Below are 22,655 nucleotides of genomic sequence, written 5' to 3'. Positions count from 1 at the left end.
AAGGACATGGATTACTGGAACCATGTTCTGTGGTCTGATGAGACCAAGATAAACTTATTTGGTTCAGATGGTGTCAAGCGTGCATGGTGGCAACCAGGCGAGAAGTACAAAGACAAGTGACTTGCCTACAGTCAAGCATTGTGGTGGGAGTGTCATGGTCTGGGGCTGCATGAGTGGTGCCAACACTGGGGAGCTACAGTTCATTGAGGGAACCATGAATGCCAAGATGTAATGTGACATGAAGCAGAGCATGATCCCCTCCCTTTGGAGACCGGCCGCAGGGCAGTATTCCAACATGATAACGACCCCAAACACACCTCCAAGACAACCACTGCCTTGCTAAAGAAAATGAGGGTAAAGGTGATGGACTGGCCAAGCATGTCTCCAGACCTAAACCCTATTGAGCATCTCCGGGGCATCTTCGAACAGAAGGTGGAAAACCGCAAGGTCTCTAACATCCACCAGCTCCATAATGTCGTCATGAAGGAGTGGAAGAGGACTCCAGTGGCAACCTGTGAAGCTCTGGTGAACTCCATGCCCAAGAGGGTTAAGACAGTGCTGGAAAATAATGGTGGCCACACAAAATATTGACACTTTGGGCCCAATTTGGACATTTTAACTTAGGGGTGTACTCACTTTTGTTGCCAGCGGTTTAGTCATTAACGGCTGTGTGTTGAGTTATTTTGAGGGGACAGCAAATTTACACTGTTATACAAGCTTTACGCTCACTACTTTTACATTGAAGCAAAGTGCCATTTCTTCAGTATTGTCATATAAAAGATATAAAATATTTACAAAAATGTAAGGGGTGTACTTTTGTGAGATACTGTACGTAATGCTCAGCTTACACTGTTTTACAAGGAGAAAGCCTCAGAAATGAAAGTAGCTACATTTTACCAGAATTGGGTCCCTAAATAAAGGAAAAATCCTGCGTATTAATTGGCTCCAGTTTCCAAGATACAGCTTCAGGTCAAAATTGCATCAAAATTACGAGGGGGATGTGCGATTATGCTCCATAACTTTTCTGCAAAATGTGATATAGCAATGAGAATGGTGTCACACCAATCATTATTAATGTATCTTTTTATTGATACTAATAACATAACTTTCCATTCATTTATTGTTTTTTTTCTTGTACCATTTTCATTCTCCCTCCACACCATTGGGACTGCAAAAGACATGGACTTTTTCTTTTTGTTTAGCCAATGACGCAGATAAGTTGCACATGTAATGCAACAATAATGAGGGGCCAAACTCTTGTCCTGATCCCCTACTTTGCATCCAAAATATAGACGCAATGCCTTTTTTTGCCACTGCCATCATACTGCACTTTTGAGATGCAAATGTAACCTCACCACAAATGTAGCAGAAGTCATCTGTGTTTGTTTACACAGTTTTGAGGCATCTTGGCTTCTGAGGGAAAATATGACGCAACTGTTCCTTGGAAATGTTAGGCAATGACATTTTCACAAGCCACCAGATGTAACTATATGATGCGTAGATCTGACCAAGGCAAATGTACCAATAAAAGAAGAATAAATTACAGTTAGGTAACAATATTTACTCTCATTGTGAAGATAAATTTATATACTTCCTTGTGGTACCATTATCATTGTTCTACAGTACTTTGTTGAGAAGTTACAAGGCATCATGCTCATCAGACACCTCCTTCCCTTGTAGGCAAATATACTCGCCAGTGTATAAATCTTTCTTGTGAAATTATTTGATAACTTTAACCAACCAGCACCTTTATCATCTGTTTTCTAATTAATCTAAAATAAATATGTAAGAATTAGCACATTTTACCTTGGAGGTCGATAATTTTCTAAAATTTGTAGACCAGTGTTATCAAATGTGTGGGTTTAGGTTGTGTGATGTGGTGCGGAATATGGCTTAAAAATGCAGAAGATGGTTTGTCACTGAAAGTATTTTAGAGATTTTCCTTAGTCAGAGTGGGGTTCTTGGACGTCATCATTGTCACAGTGGTGTTGAAGTTTAGTTTTAGGACTATATATTGGAGTCTATATGGGACTTGCAGAATACTTTAAATTAGTACATTATTCTAATTTTTGGGACTTTAAATACCAGTGATAGGCCAAGCTAAAGTAGAATACACACATATTTAAACATTTCTGATTTAGTAGAAGTAGCAGTGGATGTCACTCCAGGATTGGCACTTTGCCACAGTTCTGCACAATTCATGACATTTTCTGTATTTCTTCCTTACTAACTTCCCCAAGCAGGTCCTGACAATGCTTGTGGTACAGATTATAGCGCACTCTAGCATAGCTCTTGTTACTCAAAGAAACATGTTCCAGGCTCAACCTTTAAAAGGGTAGCTTAGTAAGTCTGCTATAAACACATGGGAAACCTCCAGGGCACCCCAGATAGAACTCTCATCACCAGGGCACACCCAATACTCACAAAATTAGTTATTCTCAACACTACAGTCCATTCCTATGCATGTAATCTAGGGTCCACATTCTTCCAGGCATTAAATTCCTCTTCCATGCAGAACCAGCACACCCAATATGACAGATGACCGCTATGTATCACCACCAGGCTTTCACTTCCATGTTCCAATGCATTTGCAAGAGAACCAATTCTCCTTGTGGACAGGATATCACTCCTGCCAATCTCATATATCTGTAATATGGGCCCATCACTCCTTTACAGATGCTGATGAGCTTAGTTATTCCTGCCCTCCTTATCTCTACAGGACTCCAACAATTAAATATCTTAATGTGGGTTTCTGAATACCCCACCTTCTGTGTCTCAGTTCTGGGTGACTCACATTCTTTGGGGGATTTTTTAATGTAATATTTTTAGATAAAGAAAAGAATTCCATTCTTACTATTGGAGTCCCCAAGCAATGCAAACATACACATTCACATGAATGTTCATGCTGCTATGGTATAAACCACTCCTTTTCACTTCCTACATATTTACTATTGTATATTTAAGTGTTATGTTACACAGAACATTTGAAAGAAGACACACAGACAGTATTCTAAAAAAACTTTATTGTTGAATCTATATCACATCAACACTTTCAAACAAAGAGTTCTAGTCTGAGCTGTCTATGTTAGCCTAATCTTCAAATGTCAATTCACCCAAAAAGGATATATCAGTTTTGGATGGGCACTGGTAAGGGATCATGATCCAGTCATAATCTTAGGAATGTGCCATACACTGAGCGATGAATCAATTTTTTTTAAATGGCCAGATTAGTACACCCTACAAAGGTCTTGACCATTTACATGCAAACATATATTTATCCATTTGCACAAAAATTACTGCTATAAAAAGCCACAAATAAAAAGACATACTAACACAATATAAATTAGATATAAATCATACACTTTGAAGAGCTAGTTGTACATTGAAAGTGCAGTCTTTATAACTGACCGGGAATAAAGATAGATTAGAGAGAGGTATGAACAAAGGTTCTGTCCAAAAGAAATAGGGCATATAATGCTGATCTGTACATTCATAATGATTCTATGACACGAATAAGTATGTATACCTACCAAAGTCATTTCTGTTTGTACTATGTTTATCTATGTTATTGGGCCCTGAATTGTTTTTCTGGGTCTGGACAGTAATGGGAATATTTTATGTGTGACCTATACAGATAAGGCAGTTGCACAGTAATAATGGGTTGTAGTGGTCACCAGTCACCACTTGTCATCATATTCCTTCTGCACCTTTGTACTCTGTATTTGTTATACAACCATATGATGTTGAGTTTTGGGCACAGATTGTGTTTTTCACTGTAAATTTCAGATCAGTGATCAGACCTGGCTCTATTCCCTCCTTCAACTGCGTCAGGTTACCCCATGTTTGGACTATATGTTCACTTAAGTACAATATGTACATTTATGTAATTGGCATTTTGAGGGTAGAGTAGGGAGTGGCCATCTTGAAAATGTATTACAATATATGTGAACGAGGAGTCTTTTTTTGTGTACCATTTACAAGAAGTAGCAGTGTAAAGTAGCAGTGTAAAGAGGGTTAATGTGGGGGCAACAGTGACCTATACTGGTCACAGCTGCACCCACAATGAAGGAACTGCTACAAGTCTAATGTTTAGGTGATAACTAAAAAACACTTTCCATAAGTCTTTTGAATAAATGTTCTTGCTACTGTTATTTTGTTTCAAATAATAGATGTGGGGAGACATATTTTAACATTTATTCTTGTTTTCAGTTTCCCATATATTTGAATGTATAGACATGTTGACTCTTCAAAAAGGGTCTTCAGAAGTTACCAACACCTCCTATAAGTGCTCTCAAGTCAATGTTGGCAGCAATGGAGGAGGAGGAGGAGGAGGAGGCACATGTCCAACGAGGCAGGATGCCCTCCGGGGGCCAGCTTAGGGGCAGCACACCGACTGAATCACACCGCAGAGGTCCGCCTGTGCAGGGCGCTGCCTCTGCGCGTTATTCTAAAAGTTCTTTGGTGTGGGCCTTTTTTGAAACGAGTGCATCAGATCGCACCGCTGCTATTTGCAACATATGTCTCAAGCGTTTCTCGCGTGGCCAAAACATCAGCCGCTTGGGCACCACATGCTTGACCAGACATATGTTGACCTGCAATGCAGCTCGTTGGCAAGCGTACCTCAAAGACCCACACCAAAGAACAAAGCGGACCTCTCCTTGCTCCTCATCAGCTGGGATCTCCAACCCCACTAGACCTTCAGTCCTCTCTGAAACCTGCTCTGAGAGGAATGAAGGTGTAGAATTAGGTGTGTCACAGCCAAGTGCTTCCGGGCACTCTGCTAGCAGTACACCCACGTCTGATTATAGCAGGCAAATGTCCCTGCCCCAGCTGCTGGACCGCCGAAAGAAGTTCACTCCCAGCCATCCACATGCCCAGTGGTTGAATGCTAGCTTGACTAAATTGCTAGCACTTCAACTGCTGCCTTTTTAGTTGGTACACTCGGCCCCCTTCCGTGAGTTTGTACAATGTGCGGTTCCTCAGTGGCAGGTCCCCAAACGCCACTTTTTCTCACGGAAGGCGATTCCGGCTCTCTACCGGCATGTGGAGTCTGATTTACATGGTGCAGGAATACCTAGGGGCAAGGTCAGACTTGGACACCTTTCCCACCGAAAACCCTCTGGCTTACTGGGTCTTGAGGATGGATCACTGGCCAGAGCTTGCACAGTATGCAATTGAGCTACTGGCCTGTCCTGCATCCAGTGTTCTTTCGGAACGCACCTTCAGTGCTGCTGGTGGCTTTGTTACCGATCACAGGGTGCGCCTGTCCACCGACTCAGTTGATCGACTGACCTTCATCAAGATGAATCCGTTTTGGATCACCCACAGCTACCAAGCACCTGAAGCTGATGTAACCGAATATTTTTTTTTTTTTAAATATCACATCCCTTCAAGACTGCCTATGCTGATGCTGAGTGACTGTCCTGTTATGTTGATTGTCTATTCTCTTCCTCCTCCGCTGATATGTTGGAAGAACATTTTTGGTTCTGGGTGATGCCACCAGCCCAATTTTTCAGCCCCTGTTTAACAGGGGTGTTTAATTAAAATTTTTGATGCAATGCTTTGCAGCAGGGCTCATTCCTGCACCACAACTAGAGTATATGGGAGAGGTTGCAGTGTCGTGCCACCAGCTCCAGTGCCTAAGGCCCAATTTTTCTGCCCCTGTTTAACAGGGGCGTTTAATTACAATTTGTGATGCAATGCTTTGCAGCAGGGCTCATTCCTGCAATACAACTACAGTATATGGGAGAGGTTGCAGTGTCGTGGCACCAGCACCAGTGCCTAAGGCCCAATTTTTCAGCCCCTGTTTAACAGGGGCATGCAATTACAATTCTTGATATAATAGTTCACAGGAGGGCCCGTTCCTGTGCCCACCCAGAGTAACGGTGAGGACTTATAGTGTTGTGGCACCAGCACCACAACCACCAAAGGCCAATTTTTCTACCACTGTTCAACAATGGCATGTAATTACAATTCTTGATATAATCGTTCACAGCAGGGCGCTCCAGCTCCCGCTAAGAGTCACTTTGAGGGCTTACAATGTTGTGGCAACACCAACACCTTGTTCCGCCATTTCTGCAGAGCATATAGGGCAGGCCCCTACTTTCAAACATCCAACTTACTAATGTCTTCTACTTGCAAACGGAAGGAGACAACAGCAAGTGAGATGAAAAAAGATGGACGGCAAAACAAATTATACAAGGCTGATAACCCTTCCAAAAAGCTTAAAAATAGATTTTTTGACTGGAGCTACACTTTAAAAATTTACCAGTTGAAAATTACAAACAGATTCTACTTAACACAACAAACCTACACAGTCCCTGTCTTGTTTGCACCGCCTGTATACTGCTGTTCTGAGTATATAGGGCCTGGGGGCACCGCGTCTTTCCTTTTTTTTTTTTTGGGGTACAGGGTTCCCCTTAAAATCCGTACAAGACCCAAAGGGGCTGATAATGGGCAGGGGGGGCTACCCATGCCATTTTTCTCAATGATTTTCATCCATATTGCCGGAACCAGATATAACATTAAAACCGCAAGCAGTTTTAAATGATGTTTTTTCCGTTAAATGTAATTTTGTGCAGGGACTGTTCTAAACACGGGAAACACGTGGCACTTCACAGGCATACTATAGACACCCCCCAGGCATGATATTTAAAGGAATATTTCACTTTTTTTTTCCCTTTAATCGTCATTAAAATCAGTGCTCCCACCAAAACGGCCATTTTTAAAAACATTTTAGGCATTGACCCATGTCCCCTGGGGCAGGAGCCAGGTCCCCAAACCCTTTTTAGGACAGTATCTTGCATATTAGCCATTAAAATTAGCACTTTTTATTTTGAACGTTCGAGTCCCATAGACTTCAATGGGATTCTAAAGTTCGCCCGAATTTTCGGTCCGTTTTTAAAGTTCTGGTGCGAGCCGAACCGGGGGGTGTTCGGCTCATCCCTACTCTAGCCTAACCTTTACAACCAGCCTTTACCACCCAAGTGTGTTAGGAAAAACATGTATTTTCTTTGGTATATATTTAATTGTTCCTTCTTGTAACTGTGTATAAATATGTGGGTTCCACAACCATTTCCAGAAGAGTATAAAGCTTGAAAAGGGGATCTAAGTTATTCTGAAATGTTTCATCTTTAATCATTTAAAATTATCTGCTAATGGGAATCACTTAAACTACAAACTTTCTGCATCAAATCGATTTTAAAACAATATAGTAAACAAACATGTGCTACAAAAATACGTTTTTTGATTCAAAAGTGCATTTGCTGGTTAAGCTGGCCATACACTAAGTTTGCGGGCTGAACAAAAGAAATCCATTCGATTCTTCCATCCACCCTACACAGCAGGGATGGATGTAACTTTCTTCCTGGATGTTGTATTCTGACAACTGGCCAATGTGGGTGTCAGAATACACAAACAGTGCCTGCATCTAATTGGACCCAGGCACTATTCAGGCGACAATTTTCTACCCAACTCCTTCAACAAAAGTTGAATGAACAATCAGCATTTGTCAAGCCGGTGGTGGTGAGAGGAGCACCCCTGGCTGATTTCCACAGAATTTAGCCAAAAGTTTGAGCTGTACTTGACAATCTTTAGTCTTGGCCAAAATGACACCAGGTGTAGCCTTTCCAGTTACATTTATCAATACGTCAGCATAAACTGAAATCTACAAAAACACCATGAAATAAAATTCTGTTTGTTGCATGGTAAAACTTATGTATGACATATTACTACAATTATATTCCTATCACTAATAAGTGTAGCAGAAAACTTCTTATTAGATCCACAGAGTCTTTTTCAGCTTTAAGAATAACATTGCCCACAGAAGAATCTAAGTGAAAAAATAAAAACAAGCTCTGATAGCATGTTGGAATACAAGTACTCTATGTCAGAATGATAAGATAGTATCTCAGAACTCTGACATATTTTTGCAGGGCGCTCTAAGCCCTTATACACACGGTCGGAAATTCTGACAACAAAATCCGTCGGATTTTGTCCGAAACTTGTGTTGCATACACATGGTCGGACAAAGTTGTCGGAAAATCCAATCGTACGTAACGTGATGACGTTATTTCATTCCGACTGGACTACGTTCAGGCTAGTAGCCAATAGCTTTGGTCTAGGAATTTGATCTGAGCATGCGTGGCACTTTGTCTGATCAGAATTCTCTACACACAATCGGACAAAATCTGATCGGATCATGTTGTCGGAAAGTTTTATAGCCCAGCTCTAAAACTTTGTCCGTCGGATATTCCGACGGAAACAGTCCGATGGAGCCCAGGCACAGTCGGATTATCCAACAACACGGTACGATCTGACATTTTCCGTGGGAATGTCCGACCGTGTGTACAAGGGCTAAGAGATTATTGCAGATCCTGATATACAGTAAGTTGCAAATAAGACTTTTTTTTTTAGGTGGTCCCTGGCCTCAAACCTTTTCTGAGAGTTTAGAAAAATGTTGGTCCAAAAGAGCAGACATGATTCAGATATTACTGACATGAATTTTCTTTCTTCTCATCTATAAAATATTTTTATTGCATCACAAATAATTTAAAAAAAAATATTTCAATGATTAATCCGAGGAGTGGCAGGAATTAAGATAAAAGTATGCTACTGGTTAACCACTTCCCGACCGCCGCACGACGATGTACGTCGACAGAATGGCACGGGCAGGCATATGGGCGTACATGTACGTCCCTGCCTTCCCGCGGGTCGGGGGCCCGATCGGGCCCCCGCCCGGTGCCCGCGGCGGTCGGTATTCGTTCGGGAGCGATCCCGGACGAGGGGACGGCCATTCATTCATGGCCACCCCCTCGCGATCGCTCCCGACGAATAGAAAGTCTTCGTGACATCACTTCCTCTCCTGTAATGTAAACACAGGAGAGGAAGTGATGTAATCTCTCCTCCGTGTCGGTATTTTTCGTTCCGACACCGAGGAGAGAGGATCGGTGAGTTGCACCAACACGACACTACACAGTAGAACATGCCAGGCACACTCACACCCCCCCGATCACCCCCCCAATTACCCCTGCCCCCCAGTCACAGTGACACCAATGTCATTTTTTTTTTTTTTTGCATTGGTGTCATTTGTGACTGTAATAACTGTTAGGGCAGTTAGGGTTAGCCCCCTTTAGTTCTAATGTACCCCCCTAACCCCCCCAATAAAGGTTTAACCCCGTGATCACCCCCCGTCGCCAGTGTCACTAAGGCTGGGTTCACATTGCAGCGGTTTATGAGAACGAATGTGATTTGCACCGCACTGCAGTGCAAATCACATCCGATCTCTGTGCGATTCGAGTTCAGCCATTCGCCGCACCCGCCGCAAATTCGCACGGGACCCTTTTTTTGGTCCGCAGCAGAATCGGATCGCATGGGTGTTCACACCATGCGATCCGAGTTTGCAGATCGCACTGCGATATGCGAACTGATCTGGGGGTGTCATTAACATTTCACTGACACTCCCAGCAGTTCGCATAGGGCAGTGTGAACTGCCGCCGGGAGGCATGCGATGCGGGAACCCGCCGCGGATTCGTGGCGTTCCCGCATCACTCCAGTGTGAACCCAGCCTAATAAGCGATCGTTTTTCTGATCGCTGTATTAGTGTCACAGGTGACGCTAGTTAGGCAGGTAGGTATTTAGGTTCGCCGCAGCTTTTTATAGCGCCAGGGACCCCCATATACTACCGCATAAAGCCCCCTGATTGCCCCCTAGTTAACCCTTTCACCAGTGATCACCATATAACTGTTACAGGTGACGCTGGTTGGTTAGTTATTTTTTTATAGTTTCAGGGCACCCGACATTTATTACCTAATAAAGGTTTAACCCCCTGATCACCCAGCGGGTGTCATTTGTGACTGTAATAACTGTTAGGGCAGTTAGGGTTAGCCCCCTTTAGTTCTAAGGTACCCCCCTAACCCCCCCAATAAAGGTTTAACCCCGTGATCACCCCCCGTCGCCAGTGTCACTAAGGCTGGGTTCACATTGCAGCGGTTTATGAGAACGGATGTGATTCGCACCGCACTGCAGTGCAAATCACATCCAATCTCTGTGCGATTCGAGTTCAGCCATACAGATAGTATGGCTGAATTCGTGTCGCACCCGCCGCAAACTCGCACGGGACCCTTTTTTTGGGCACCCGCCATTTATTACCTAGTCTCACTAGTGTACCCCTAAATTTAGGGGTGTCTACTTTCCAAAATGGGGTCATTTGGGGGGGGTTTGTGCCATCTTGGCATTTTATGGCCTTCAAAACTGTAACGCCCTTAGAAAGCCTGAAGGCGGTGCTTGGTTTTCGGGGCCCCGTACGCGGCTAGGCTCCCAAAAAGTCCCACATATGTGGTATCCCCGTACTCAGGAGAAGCAGCAGAATTTATTTTGGGGTGTCATTTCATATATGCCCATGGCATGCGTGAGCAATATATCATTTAGTGACAACTTTGTGAAAAAAAAAAAAAAAAAGTTTGTAATTTTCCCGCAACTTGTGGCAAAATATAAAATATTCCATGGACTCAACATGCCTCTCAGCAAATAGCTTGGGGTGTCTACTTTCTAAAATGGGGTCATTTGTGGGGGTTTTGTGCCATCTTGGCATTTTATGGCCTTCAAAACTGTAATAGGTAGTGAGGAGTGAAGTCAAATATTTACGCCCTTAGAAAACCTGAAGGCGGTTCTTGGCTTTCGGGGCCCCGTACGCGGCTAGGCTCCCAAAAAATCCCACATATGTGGTATCCCCGTACTCAGGAGAAGCAGCAGAATTTATTTTGGGGTGTCATTTCACATATGCCCATATCATGTGTGAGCAATATATCATTTAGTGACAACTTTGTGAAAAAAAAATAAAAAAAAATTAAAGTTTGTAATTTTTCCGCAACTTGTGGCAAAATATAAAATATTCCATGGACTCAACATGCCTCTCAGCAAATAGCTTGGGGTGTCTACTTTCTAAAATGGGGTCATTTGTGGGGGTTTTGTGCCATCTTGGCATTTTATGGCCTTCAAAACTGTAATAGGTAGTGAGAAGTGAAATCAAAAATGTATGCCCTTAGAAAGCCTGAAGGCGGTGCTTGGTTTTCAGGGCCCCGTACGCGGCTAGGCTCCCAAAAAGTCCCACATATGTGGTATCCCCGTACTCAGGAGAAGCAGCAGAATTTATTTTGGGGTGTCATTTCACATATGCCCATGGCATGCGTGAGCAATATATCATTTAGTGACAACTTTGTGTAAAAAAAAAAAAAAAAATTTTTTTTTTGTCATTATTCAATCGCTTGAGGCAAAAAAATAAAATATTCAATGGGCTCAACATGCCACTTATCAATTTCCTTAGGGGGTCTACTTTCCAAAATGGGGTCATTTGGGGGGGTTTTGTACTGCCCTGCCATTTTAGCACCTCAAGAAATGAGATAGGCAGTCGTAAACTAAAAGCTGCGTAAATTCCAGAAAACGTACCTTAGTTTGTAGATGTGACAACTTTTGCGCAAACCAATAAATATACAATTATTGACTTTTTTTTTACCAAAGACATGTGGCTGAATACATTTTGGCCTAAATGTATGACTAAAATTGAGTTTATTGGATTTTTCTAATAACAAAAAGTAGAAAATATCATTTTTTTTCAAAATTTGCGGTCTTTTTACGTTTATATCGCAAAAAATAAAAATCGCAGAGGCAATCAAATACCATCAAAAGAAAGCTCTATTTGTGGGAAGAAAAGGACGCAAATTTTGTTTGGGTACAACATTGCATGACCGCGCAATTACCAGTTAAAGCAGCGCAGTGCCAAATTGTAAAAAGACCTCTGGTCATTTACCAGCAAAATGGTCCGGTCTGAAAGTGGTTAAACATATACATATCCTGAGAAGATGCCTTCTGAGATAGAGGCATAAGTATTTCAAGCTGAGAAAACAGTGTCATGATCTATTGCAGGAAAAGCACAACAATCTGTTGTATATAAAAAAAAGCATCAATAATCCCAGGTGTTTGCTAGCTCCCTGTTGCAAAGGCTTCCCCATAACCTTTGCAGGCTTCCTTTTTTTTTGTGGTGATGCCACAGAGCATTATAGCAATTTGTCTGCACCTCGATGCCTATGCTGGTGGACTATGGGGGTGGTTCCCTGACATCACCTGAAGTCTGCAGCAGGATCTGTAATCAGAATTTACCTAAAAAAGGAGCACAAACTGGGGCAGTCTTGGTCATAGAAAGCTTGCATGTCCAGGCATACAGGTAAAAAATCTTATAGATGCTACTAGTACGAGGCCAGGATGAAGGAATTTGCCATGCAGTATATTAGCACTCATTCTTTAACAATACATTGTTCTTCAGTCTGTCAGGCAGTTGCAGCTACTTTATAAGAGTAACTCTTTGAAAATGTGTCTGACTTATGTGTTCCACAGTTGTTCCAACATGGCAGTGCCACAAGCAACAAGGAAAGTCCTCCCACAAGAACAGAAATGCCGCAAAAGTAAAAGGCAATATCATATGTCCCCGTCCAGTCAAAGAACCAACCTAAAAAAAAGACCAAAATAATTGTAAGCAAATGAATGAAATAATAATACAAATTAATAACCTAGAATAAAATATAAGGATGTTATAAGGAGAAACATGACCATTTCACATTATTAACCTACAGACACTGGCTCTTTAGTGTTAGTATTGTGACACACGCAATGTGATTACACGGAATATATCTTCCTTTGGCAAGTTGTTTTTCACTTTTTATGTGAATTTAATCCCTATTATGTAAACTGTTTTTTAATTATATACAGTCTACACTTAAGTCCCTTTCTCACGGGTGGTCTGATCAGGTCTGCCTTTTGGTTTTAATGTTAGTCTAGGGCAGTGGTCTTCAAACTGCGATGGAGCACTATTTCTTTCATTGATACTAAAAATGGGGCACAATTCCATCCACTGACATCAACAAAATGCCACTATTCCTCCCACTGAGATCAATGATGGGCACTATTCCTTCTACTGGCATGAACTATAAGGCTCTGGTTCCCTCACTGACACCAAAGATAGGGCAATGTTTACTCCCACTGGATGTCACCATCTGGATGTAACCTCCGAGTCTGAATTAAAAAAAAAAAAAGGTCTGTGACCTAAACATGACAGAACAGAGATAACTGGATGAACATAAACACAAGTCTGTTTACGCCCAACTGCCTATAGGTCGAATATAGGTCTGGAATACTCCAGTTAAAAAAAAAAAAAAATTCAGACATTGGTGTCCGAAAAATAACTTCTGTTCTACTCTGGTTCAGCTGTAAATCTTGTTACAGATTCTCTGCTGATTGGACCAGATATGGCCCATCTGAAGGGGATCTACAGTATCTCACAAAAGTGAGTACACCCCTCACATTTTTGTAAATATTTTATTATATATTTTCATGTGACAACACTGAAGAAATTAAATTTTGCTACAATGTAAAGTAGTGAGTGTACAGCTTGTATAACAGTGTAAATTTGCGGTCCCCTCAAAATGACTCAACACACAGCCATTAATGTCTAAACCGCTGGCAACAAAAGTGAGTATATTTCTAAGTGAAAATGTCCAAATTGGGCCGAATTCACAATTTTCCCTGTTACAAGGTCTTAGGTGTGAATGGGGAGCAGGTGTGTTAAATTTGGTGTTATCACTCTCACTCTCTCATACTGGTCACTTGAAGTTCAACATGGTATCTCATGGCAAAGAACTCTCTGAGGATCTGAAAAAAGAAGTGTTGCTCTACATAAAGATGGCATTGGCTCTAAGAAGATTGCCAAGAAGCTAAAACTGAGCTGCAGCACAGTGGCTAAGACCATAGAGTGGTTTAACAGGACAGGTTCCACTCAGAACAGGCCTCGCCATGGTTGACCAAAGAAGTTGAGTACACATGCTCAGCGTCATATCCATAGGTTCGTATTAGGAAATAGATGTATGAGTGCTGCCAGCATTGCCGCAGAGGTTGAAGGGATGGGGGGTCAGCCTGTCAGTACTCAGGCCATATGCCGCACACTGCATCAAATTGGTCTGTATGGCTGTCGTCCCAGAAGAAAGCCTCTTATAAAGACGATGCACAAGAAAGGACATGGATTACTGGAACCATGTTTTGTGGTCTGATGAGACCAAGATAAACTTATTTGGTTCATATGGTGTCAAGCATGTGTGGCGGCAACCAGGTGAGGAGTAAAAAGACAAGTGTGTCTTGCCTACAGTCAAGCATGGTGGTGGGAGTGTCATGGTCTGGGGCTGCATGAGTGCAGCAGACACTGGGGAGCTACAGTTCATTGAGGGAACCATGAATGCCAACGTGTACTGTTACATTGTAAAGCAGAGCATGATCCCCTCATTTTGGAGACTGGGCCGCAGGGCAGTATTCCAACATGATAACGACCCCAAGTACACCTCCAAGATGACCACTGCGTTGCTAAAGAAGCTAAGGCTAAAGGTGATGGACTGGCCAAGCATGTCTCCAGACCTAAACCCTATTGAGCATCCGTAGGGCATCTTCAAATGGAAGGTGGAGGAACGCAAGGTCTCTGACATCCACCAGCTCCGTGATGTCTTCATGGAGGAGTGGAAGAGGACTCCAGTGGCAACTTGTGAAGCTCTGGTGAACTCCATGCCCAAGCTGGTTAAGGCAGTGCTGGGAAATAATGGTGACATTTTGGGCCCAATTTGGACATTTTGACTTAGGGGTGTACTCACTTTTGTTGCCAGCGGTTTAGACAATAATGGCTGTGTCGAGTTATTTTGAGGGGACAGTAAATTTAGACTGTTATTCAAGCTGTACACTCACTACTTTACATTGTAGCAAAGTGTCATTTCTTTAGTGTTGTTGCATAAAAAGATATAATTAAATATTTACAAAAAACGTGAGGGGTGTACTCATTTTTGTGAGATACTGTAAGGGGGGAAAAAAGTACAATTCTGTGTCAGAAAAGCTGTTAAAGCGGCCTTTCAAGATTCACTGTTTATCTAATACACAGTGTCCAAAGTTTTCCTGTTTCCACCATAGTGTAAGTCTTCAGAAACACTGTAGGATAAACAGAAAGCGTACCAGCATTGTGTGACACCTTCATAAAACAATTATTTATAAAATGGCATAGGCCAGTACTCACAAACATCTCTTTATAAACCGACCTTGTCAATTAAAAACATCTAGGAAAACACCCGTTTGACCTTTGGTGCATTGAAGAAATCTCTGTAACTGAACTTGTTTACGCAGCATGCAGCCCCCCAACTTCGCATGTTGCCACTGACCAGTTTCAAGGGCAAACCCTCTTCATCAGAGCGCTGAAGTTTATTTAGAAATGTTTGTGAGTACCAGTCTATGCAATTTAAAAGAGAAGTTACTTTTTTTTAAAATCATACTTACCTAGGTGGATGTAGCATCGGTCACCTGCCAGCTCTAAGGCTGAGAACCGAGCAATCAAACACCGCTGATCGCTCAGTTCTCAGCGCTCTGTGAGCAGAGAGCTGGTGGCTGTCAGTTACCAACTCAATGCTCTGAGCCCCCCCCCCCCCGTGCGCTCACTGGAGCGTTGGCTGGGCTGTGGAGGGGGCAGGGGCGGGAGTGGCTGGTTCAGGCTCTCCATGGCATGCTGAGAGGCTGAGCCAGGTGCCGAGCCAGGCATCTGGGAGGATCCCAACCATATGATCGTAATCTTTCCCCAGCCTGGACCGGCTCTGTGAAATCAGCCAACAGCAGGCTTCATCATACTGTCTGCTAAAAATGGGTCACAAAAGTGCAGAACAAACTGCACTCTCTTGATCCATAGGAGAAGTACAGCCAAACGACTGTACTTCTCCTTTTAATAATATAGGTTTTTTGAAGGTGTTACATGATGCCTGTGTGTTTTCTGTCCCACATGTTATTATTGATACTGTACAAGACTCACCTGGAGTATGCTGTCCAGTTCTGGGCACCAGTGATCAGGAAGGATGTACTGGAAATGGAGCGAGTACAAAAAAGGGCAACAAAGCTAATAAAGGGTCTGGAGGATATTAGTTATGAGGAAAGGTTGCGAGCACTGAACTTATTCTCTCTGGAGAAGAGACGCTTGAGAGGGGATATGATTTCAATTTACAAATACCGTACTGGTGACCCCACAATAGGGATAAAAAAAATTTGCGGGAGTTTAACAAGACACGTGGTCACTCATTAAAGTTAGAAGAAAAGAGGTTTAACCTTAAACTACGTAGAGGGTTCTTTACTGTAAGAGCGGAAAGCATGTGGAATTTCCTTCCACAAGCGGTGGTTTTAGCGGAGGGGCATCGATAGTTTCAAAAAACTATTCGTTAGCACCTGAACGACCTCAACATACAGGGATATACAATGTAATACTGATATATTCGCACACATAGGTTGGACTTGATGGACTTGTGTCTTGTTTCAACCTCACCTACCATGTGATTATAGGATACATTCAGGGCTTTTTTTCAGGGGGAACTTGGTGCAACTCAGTTCCACCACCTCTGGCTCAGACCCTTTGGTACCTGCTCACCACAATCACTTGTAAACACAGAAGTCTGGTTTCTGTGTTTAGAAGTGACAGCTCTGCACTCTGTATGTAATGCAATCCTGGTATTTAATGCCCCATTTAAGACCCTCCTACTGTTTTTGTGAAATTTGACAGAACACACCCACTATTGTTTGAGAAAAAAAGCTCTGGGTACATTATATGTTAACAAAATATTGTGTTTTTTGACTTATAGTTTAAATGATTAAACTAAGGAGGTCGCTGCAGTTGCTTATTACAGATACATGTTACTACCTCACTGAAAACCCGCGAATGGCTCACGCAAGAAAGCTAATGAAATCCACGGGCTGTCACTTGGCAAAACTAGTGTAGCTCAGTCCCAGCCCACTGTGAAATACATTACCCCCTTTGCGGATTGTATTGTCTGACACACAGTTAAAGGACAACTTTACCTTAACTACAAGTTATTCTTTAAGGTCTCTGTCTCTAATGCAGTGATCTACTGTGCAGCCAAGGATTTCTATGGGAAAAGTCATACTTTACAGGACTTTTTGGAGGCCGCCCCATGAGTATCGCTGTGAATTGGGATGTTGAGCACTTGTGCAAGATGAAAGGGACCCGATTGGGGCACTTTCAGAAGAAAAGTTATACAGATCCAGGCAGGGCAATACAGTGAAGATTGCTAGAATAGTGACAGAGAGACTTAAAGCAGTGGTATCCAAACCGCATCCTTAGGGCCAGATGCAGCCCTTTGCTTGCCTTTATCCCGCCTTTGAGGCATTTTTCCTACCATTGACACCAACAATGGGGTCCTGCCACTGACACCAACAATGGGGCACTATTCCTGCCACTAACACCAGCAATAGGGCACTATTCCTTCCACTGACACTGATGATGGGGCATAATTCCTTTCGCTGACACCAACAATGGGGCATAATTTCTTCCACTGAAACCAACAATGAGGCATAATTTCTTCCACAGACAACAAAAATGGGGCACTATTCCTCCCACTGACGTCAACTATTTCTCCCTCTAATATTAAAGATTGGACATTGCTTACTCCCACTGGGCACAGTCCAGTCCCTCTAAAGTCTGAAGACCAGTAAACTGGCCCTTGTCTCTGCCTTACATGAGAAACTGTACCAAATGTACAGGTGTCCTCTAAATGTGACCTCATATAACAACAAATATATATATATATATATATATATATATATATATATATATATATATATATATATATATATATATATATATATGCCAAATTCCATTATTAATGGCATGACAACAGGAATCCAGGTCTATGAGATCCATGTTTTTCATTGAATATTGAGAGTATGTGACAATTATCCTTCATTTTGTGTTGAGACTTTTTTTTATATACTGTAAACGATCTTCCCCATAAGAAAGGTAAAGTCTATATAATTATTTAGTGAGTGGTTAACAATAGTAGCAGCTATAATATCTTACCAACTATAGGTGGTCCAAAGCAATTTCCGACACCAGCAAAGAACATCAGTATCCCATAGGCGTGAGTGAGTTTATCTAGGCCAACAGTGTTTGTTGTTACGTATGGAAATATTGACCAATTGCCAGTAAAAAATCCTACTGTGCCAGCAATAAGAGCCAGGGTGGCATATGTCTTGGCGAAAGGCACTGCAAGTACTGCCAAGCCTGTTGCCACTATAGTAAAGACGTAGAGATATAAAGAATTTATCCACTTAAAATCAGCCAGAATACCCAAGATGAGCTTCCCGATGGCCATCATGATGCCAAGGATGAAAACTAGGGGCACTGCCATCTCTTCTTTACTAATATTGGCACTTTTGGCTACATCTTCCAAAAGAAATCCTGGAGGAAACCCCCCTATGTCAAACAGCAGAATGTTTATAAAAAGAGCAGCAAACACTTTGTTTTTGAACAGGTTTTGAGTAACCTCCCAATAATCCAGGTAGCTGTGGCACTTGCTTTTAATGAACTGTTTGAAGCTTTGTTTCTCTGCAGCTCCTTGCTTGATGTTAACCTTTTCTATATCCAGCTGAGTTGTAACTCCACTTTCTCTAGTCTTAGTATCTTGAGATTTGCAGTTCCCATTTAATGTATGGGATTTCACAAGCATCCCCAGCTGTTCCTCGGTGTCGAGTTCTTTTTCATGATAAATGAGGTAGTTATCTGGAATTTTCTCGAAGTCTGCTCTCTCTGAACTGTTGCTTAATACTTGTGGTAAGGGCCTCATCAGAATTCCACATGCCAATATATTCAATGACAGAGCCCCAATAATCAGTAAACATCCATCTATTCCATAGAAAGATATCAACTCTTTCTGCAGACTTGCATATATAAAGGTCCCAACGCTAGAACCTGTAAAGTATAAATACAAATAGTTATGTACAAATAATGTATTTTTTACCATGTGTGTATGTACCATATTTACATTCAAGCTCAAGCATAAATGATAGTAAAAAAAAAAAAACACTGCACCTGTTCTGGTGACATGCATGCTCAGTATTCTCAGTATTCAGAATCATTAGTTTATCTCTGAACTTAACCATTTAAGGACCATAAGGATTTGCCCCTTAATAACCAGGCCATTTTTTGCGTTATGGTACTGCGTCGCTTTAACTGACAATTGCGACGTGATACCCAAACAAAGTTGATGTTCTTTTTTTCCCACAAATAGAGCTTTCTTTTGGTGGTATTTGATCACCTCTGTGGTTTTTATTTTTTTGCGCTATAAACAAAAAAAGAGTGACAATGTTGAAAAAAAACAAAAAACAATATTTTATACTTTTTGCTATAATAAATATTCCCCCCAAAAAAGTAAAAAAAAAAAATTCCTTCTTCAGTTTAGGCCAATATATGTTCTTCTACATATTTTTGTTAAAAAAATCGCAATAAGCGTATATTGATTGGTTTGCACAAAAGTTATAGCGTCTACAAAATATGGAATAGATTTATGCCGTTTTTATTATTTATTTTTCTACTAGTAATGGCGGCGATCTGTGATTTTTAGTGGTACTGTGACATTGCTGCAGACAGATCAGACACTTTTGACACATTTTTGGGACCATTGACACTTATGCAGTGATCAGTGCTATAAAAATGCATTGATTACTGTGTAAATCTAACTGGTAGGAAAGAGGTTAACATTGGGGGCGATCAGGGGGTTAAATGTGTTCCCTCGTGTGTGCATCTAACTGTCGGGGGATGTGACTGACTGGAGGAGGAGACATATCGCTGTTCCTTATTAGTAGGAACAGACGACCTGTCTCTCCTCTCCTGTCAGAACAGGGATTTGTGTGTTTACACACACACACACACACACACACACACACACACATACATCCCCGTTCTGGCTCTCGTGCCCGCGATCGCTGGCCACTGGCATCGTGTCCCCTTCCACGCAGTGGGCGTGCACCTCCAGTGGCGCATTGCACACCTGCTATAGCTGTTTAAAGAGCTGACGTGCAGCTACGGTGATTTGCAGGAACAAGCCGACCTGCCACAGTATAATGACGGCGGCTGATCGGCAAGTGGTTAAACAGAGTAATGTAGGTAAAGAGTAATTCCAGTTATGGATATTTTATACATAGTTGCATTGGTCCAGCCTAGACCAATGTAGCTATGCATTTTCAATACCTGGCCGATACCCCTTGCAGCTGGAAATCACTTAAGTAGACACTACTCCAGTGATCTCCAGTTGCTTCTGGTCCCATGCTGCCAGGCTACTGTATTCTAAACACAGGAGGTTAGATATTCAGCACAGGCACCGTTCAGAGAATGCTTTGGATTTTCTGAATGAATGCAAAGTGTTTTCTAATTGGACCAGGAGAAGAGGCGGGTAGAAATGTTTCACTGGGTCAATTTAACTATGAAAAATATACCATAGCTGGTAAGAAAAAAAAATGTTTGCAGTTGTGAATAGTTTTGAAGGGGTAGGACCCCTTAGGTTTCCAAGTGATATTAAAATCTCTTTTTTTTATTAAAGCGGTTCTTCACCCTAAAGGGGAAGTTCCGCTAATCTGATCCCTCCCCCCCTCCAGTGCCACAATCGGCACCTTTCAGGGGGGAGGGGGGTGCAGTTACCTGGATAATCCAGGTAACTGCACCCACTTCCGGCCAGACCGCCGCAGACCCCCGCAGACGCCCCCCCCCCCCCCCCCCCCCCCCCGTTGTGTTCTGGGAAACACACAGTTCCCAGAGACACAGCGGGGGACCATAAGAGACGCGCAGCGCGACTCGCGCATGCGCAGTAGGGAACCGGGCAGTGAAGCCGTCATGCTTCACTTTCCGATTCCCTGACAGAGGATGGCGGTCGCTCGTCATCTGCCGCCGACATCGCTGGACCCTGGGACAGGTAAGTGTGATTTTATTAAAAGTCAGCAGCTGCAATATTAGTAGCTGCTGGCTTTTAATATTTTTTTTTTAGGTGCAGCTCCTCTTTAAATACCAAACATGTTAACGTGCTCTGTGAAATGGTTTGGCACAAGCTGCACCTATAAAGTGTTAATTTTCAGCATTATCCACTATAACCACTTGACATCTGGAAGGTTTTACCCATTCATTACCAGGCCATTTTTTGCTGTTCAGCACTGTACTATTTTAGCTGCCAATTGCATGGTCACACAACACTGTACACAAGTGCCATTTATATATTTTTTCCCACACAAATAAAGCTTTCTTTTGGTGGTATTTGATCATCACTGAGTTTTTTGTTTTGTTTTTGCTATGTAAATGAAAAAAAGTCTGAAAATTATGGAAAAAAAAACTATATTTTATACTTTCTGTTACAAAACATATCCAATAAAATCAAATTTCTTCAGAAATGTAGGCCAAAATGTATTCTGCTACATGTCTTTGGTAAGAAAAAAACCCCAATGAGTGTATATTGATTGGTTAGTGAGAAGGTTATAGCATCGACAAACTATGGTGTGTATATATTTGAAAATTTATCAATTCTGATATACTGATGGCCTATCTCATTTCTTGGTCTCTAATATGCCAGGACAGTACAAATACCTTAAAATGACCCCTTTTTGGAAAGTAGACAATCTGAGGTATTTAGTAAGAGGCATGGTGAGTTTTTGAAATTGTCATTTTTTGTCACAATTTTTTGGGAAAATTAGGAAATAAATAAAAGTTAGGTTTTTCTCAAATTTCTTTTTTTAGTTTAATAAATGTAATAAAAGATTTTTTTTTGTTTTTTAACATACTGTCACCAGTCAGTATCCATAATCACTGACATACCAGTCATATGAGTATATGCTGTATTACACTGGTGACAGTATGTTAAAAAAAAATTATTATTTTATTACATTTATTAAACTTTTTAAAAACTTTTTTTAACCACTAGAGATCCGCTTTAGCCGAATGACAGCTACAGCGCGGACCTGCTTTGCCGGGACGACGTCTATTGACGTCGTCCCGTGCACGAGCGGCCTGCGCGCTCCCTTAGGGGCGCGCGCGGCGCGCTCTGTAAACAGCGAGTCTATGAGACTCGCTTGATCACGGATCGGAGCAAGGGGTCGATCCCGACCCCTTACCACGTGATCAGCTGTCAGCCAATGACAGCTGATCATGTGACAAACACAGAGCCGGTAATCGGCTATTTTTCCTCCTCGCACTGACAGCGCGAGGAGAGAAAAAAAAGCCGATCACCGGCGGCCATGATCGGGACATCAGTCCCGATCACGGCCAGCTTATCAGTGCCCACCTGCCCCCTGCCAGTGCCACCTAACTAATAAAAAAGTGCCCCCCATCAGTGCCACCCATCAGTGCCCACAGTGCCATCCATCAGTGCCCACAGTGCCACCTATCAGTGCCCAAAATCTTCCTCAACAACAGTGCTGCACCCCAGTGCCACATATCCGTGCCCATCAGTGTCATCTACCAGTGCCCATCAGTGCCACCCATCAGTGCCCAGCAGTGCCACCTCTCAGTGCCCATCAGTCCCATCTATCAGTGGTACCTATCAGTGCCCCTTAGTGCCACCCATCTGTGCCACCCATCCGTGCCACCCATCAGTGCCACCCATCAGTGCCCATCTTTGCCCATCGGTGCCACCTCATGCATCCCCAGACCATGACACCCCAACCACCATGCTTGACTGTAGGCAAGACACACTTGTCTTTGTACTCCTCACCTGGTTGCTGCCACACACACTTGATACCATCTGAACCAAATAAGTTTATCTTGG

General features: G+C 42.4%; 1 protein-coding gene and 1 long non-coding RNA gene across 3 annotated transcripts in view; one reads left to right on the top strand and one right to left on the bottom strand.

The window, feature by feature from the left end:
* The window catches only part of LOC143930120 (uncharacterized), a 91,928-nt gene that overhangs the window by 66,275 nt on the left and 2,998 nt on the right, over window positions 1–22,655 (top strand). The gene's annotated exons all lie outside the window — the stretch shown is intronic.
* The window catches only part of SLC16A9 (solute carrier family 16 member 9), a 69,152-nt gene continuing 58,192 nt past the window's right edge, over window positions 11,696–22,655 (bottom strand). For both annotated transcript variants that reach the window (XM_077454122.1, XM_077454121.1), the window contains 2 exons: window positions 17,930–18,820; window positions 11,696–12,502 (listed from right to left, as the gene is read on the bottom strand). In XM_077454122.1, coding sequence (XP_077310248.1) covers window positions 12,324–12,502; window positions 17,930–18,820 — 1,070 coding nt within the window. In that variant the 3' untranslated portion in view covers window positions 11,696–12,323. The remainder of the gene's footprint in view (window positions 12,503–17,929; window positions 18,821–22,655) is intronic.

The sequence above is a fragment of the Lithobates pipiens genome, unplaced genomic scaffold (genome assembly GCF_037356315.1).
Source record: "Lithobates pipiens isolate NorthernLeopardFrog02 unplaced genomic scaffold, aLitPip1_a1.2 Scaffold_25, whole genome shotgun sequence".
Lineage (NCBI taxonomy): Eukaryota > Metazoa > Chordata > Amphibia > Anura > Ranidae > Lithobates > Lithobates pipiens.
This window is presented reverse-complemented; position numbering and strand designations above follow the sequence as displayed.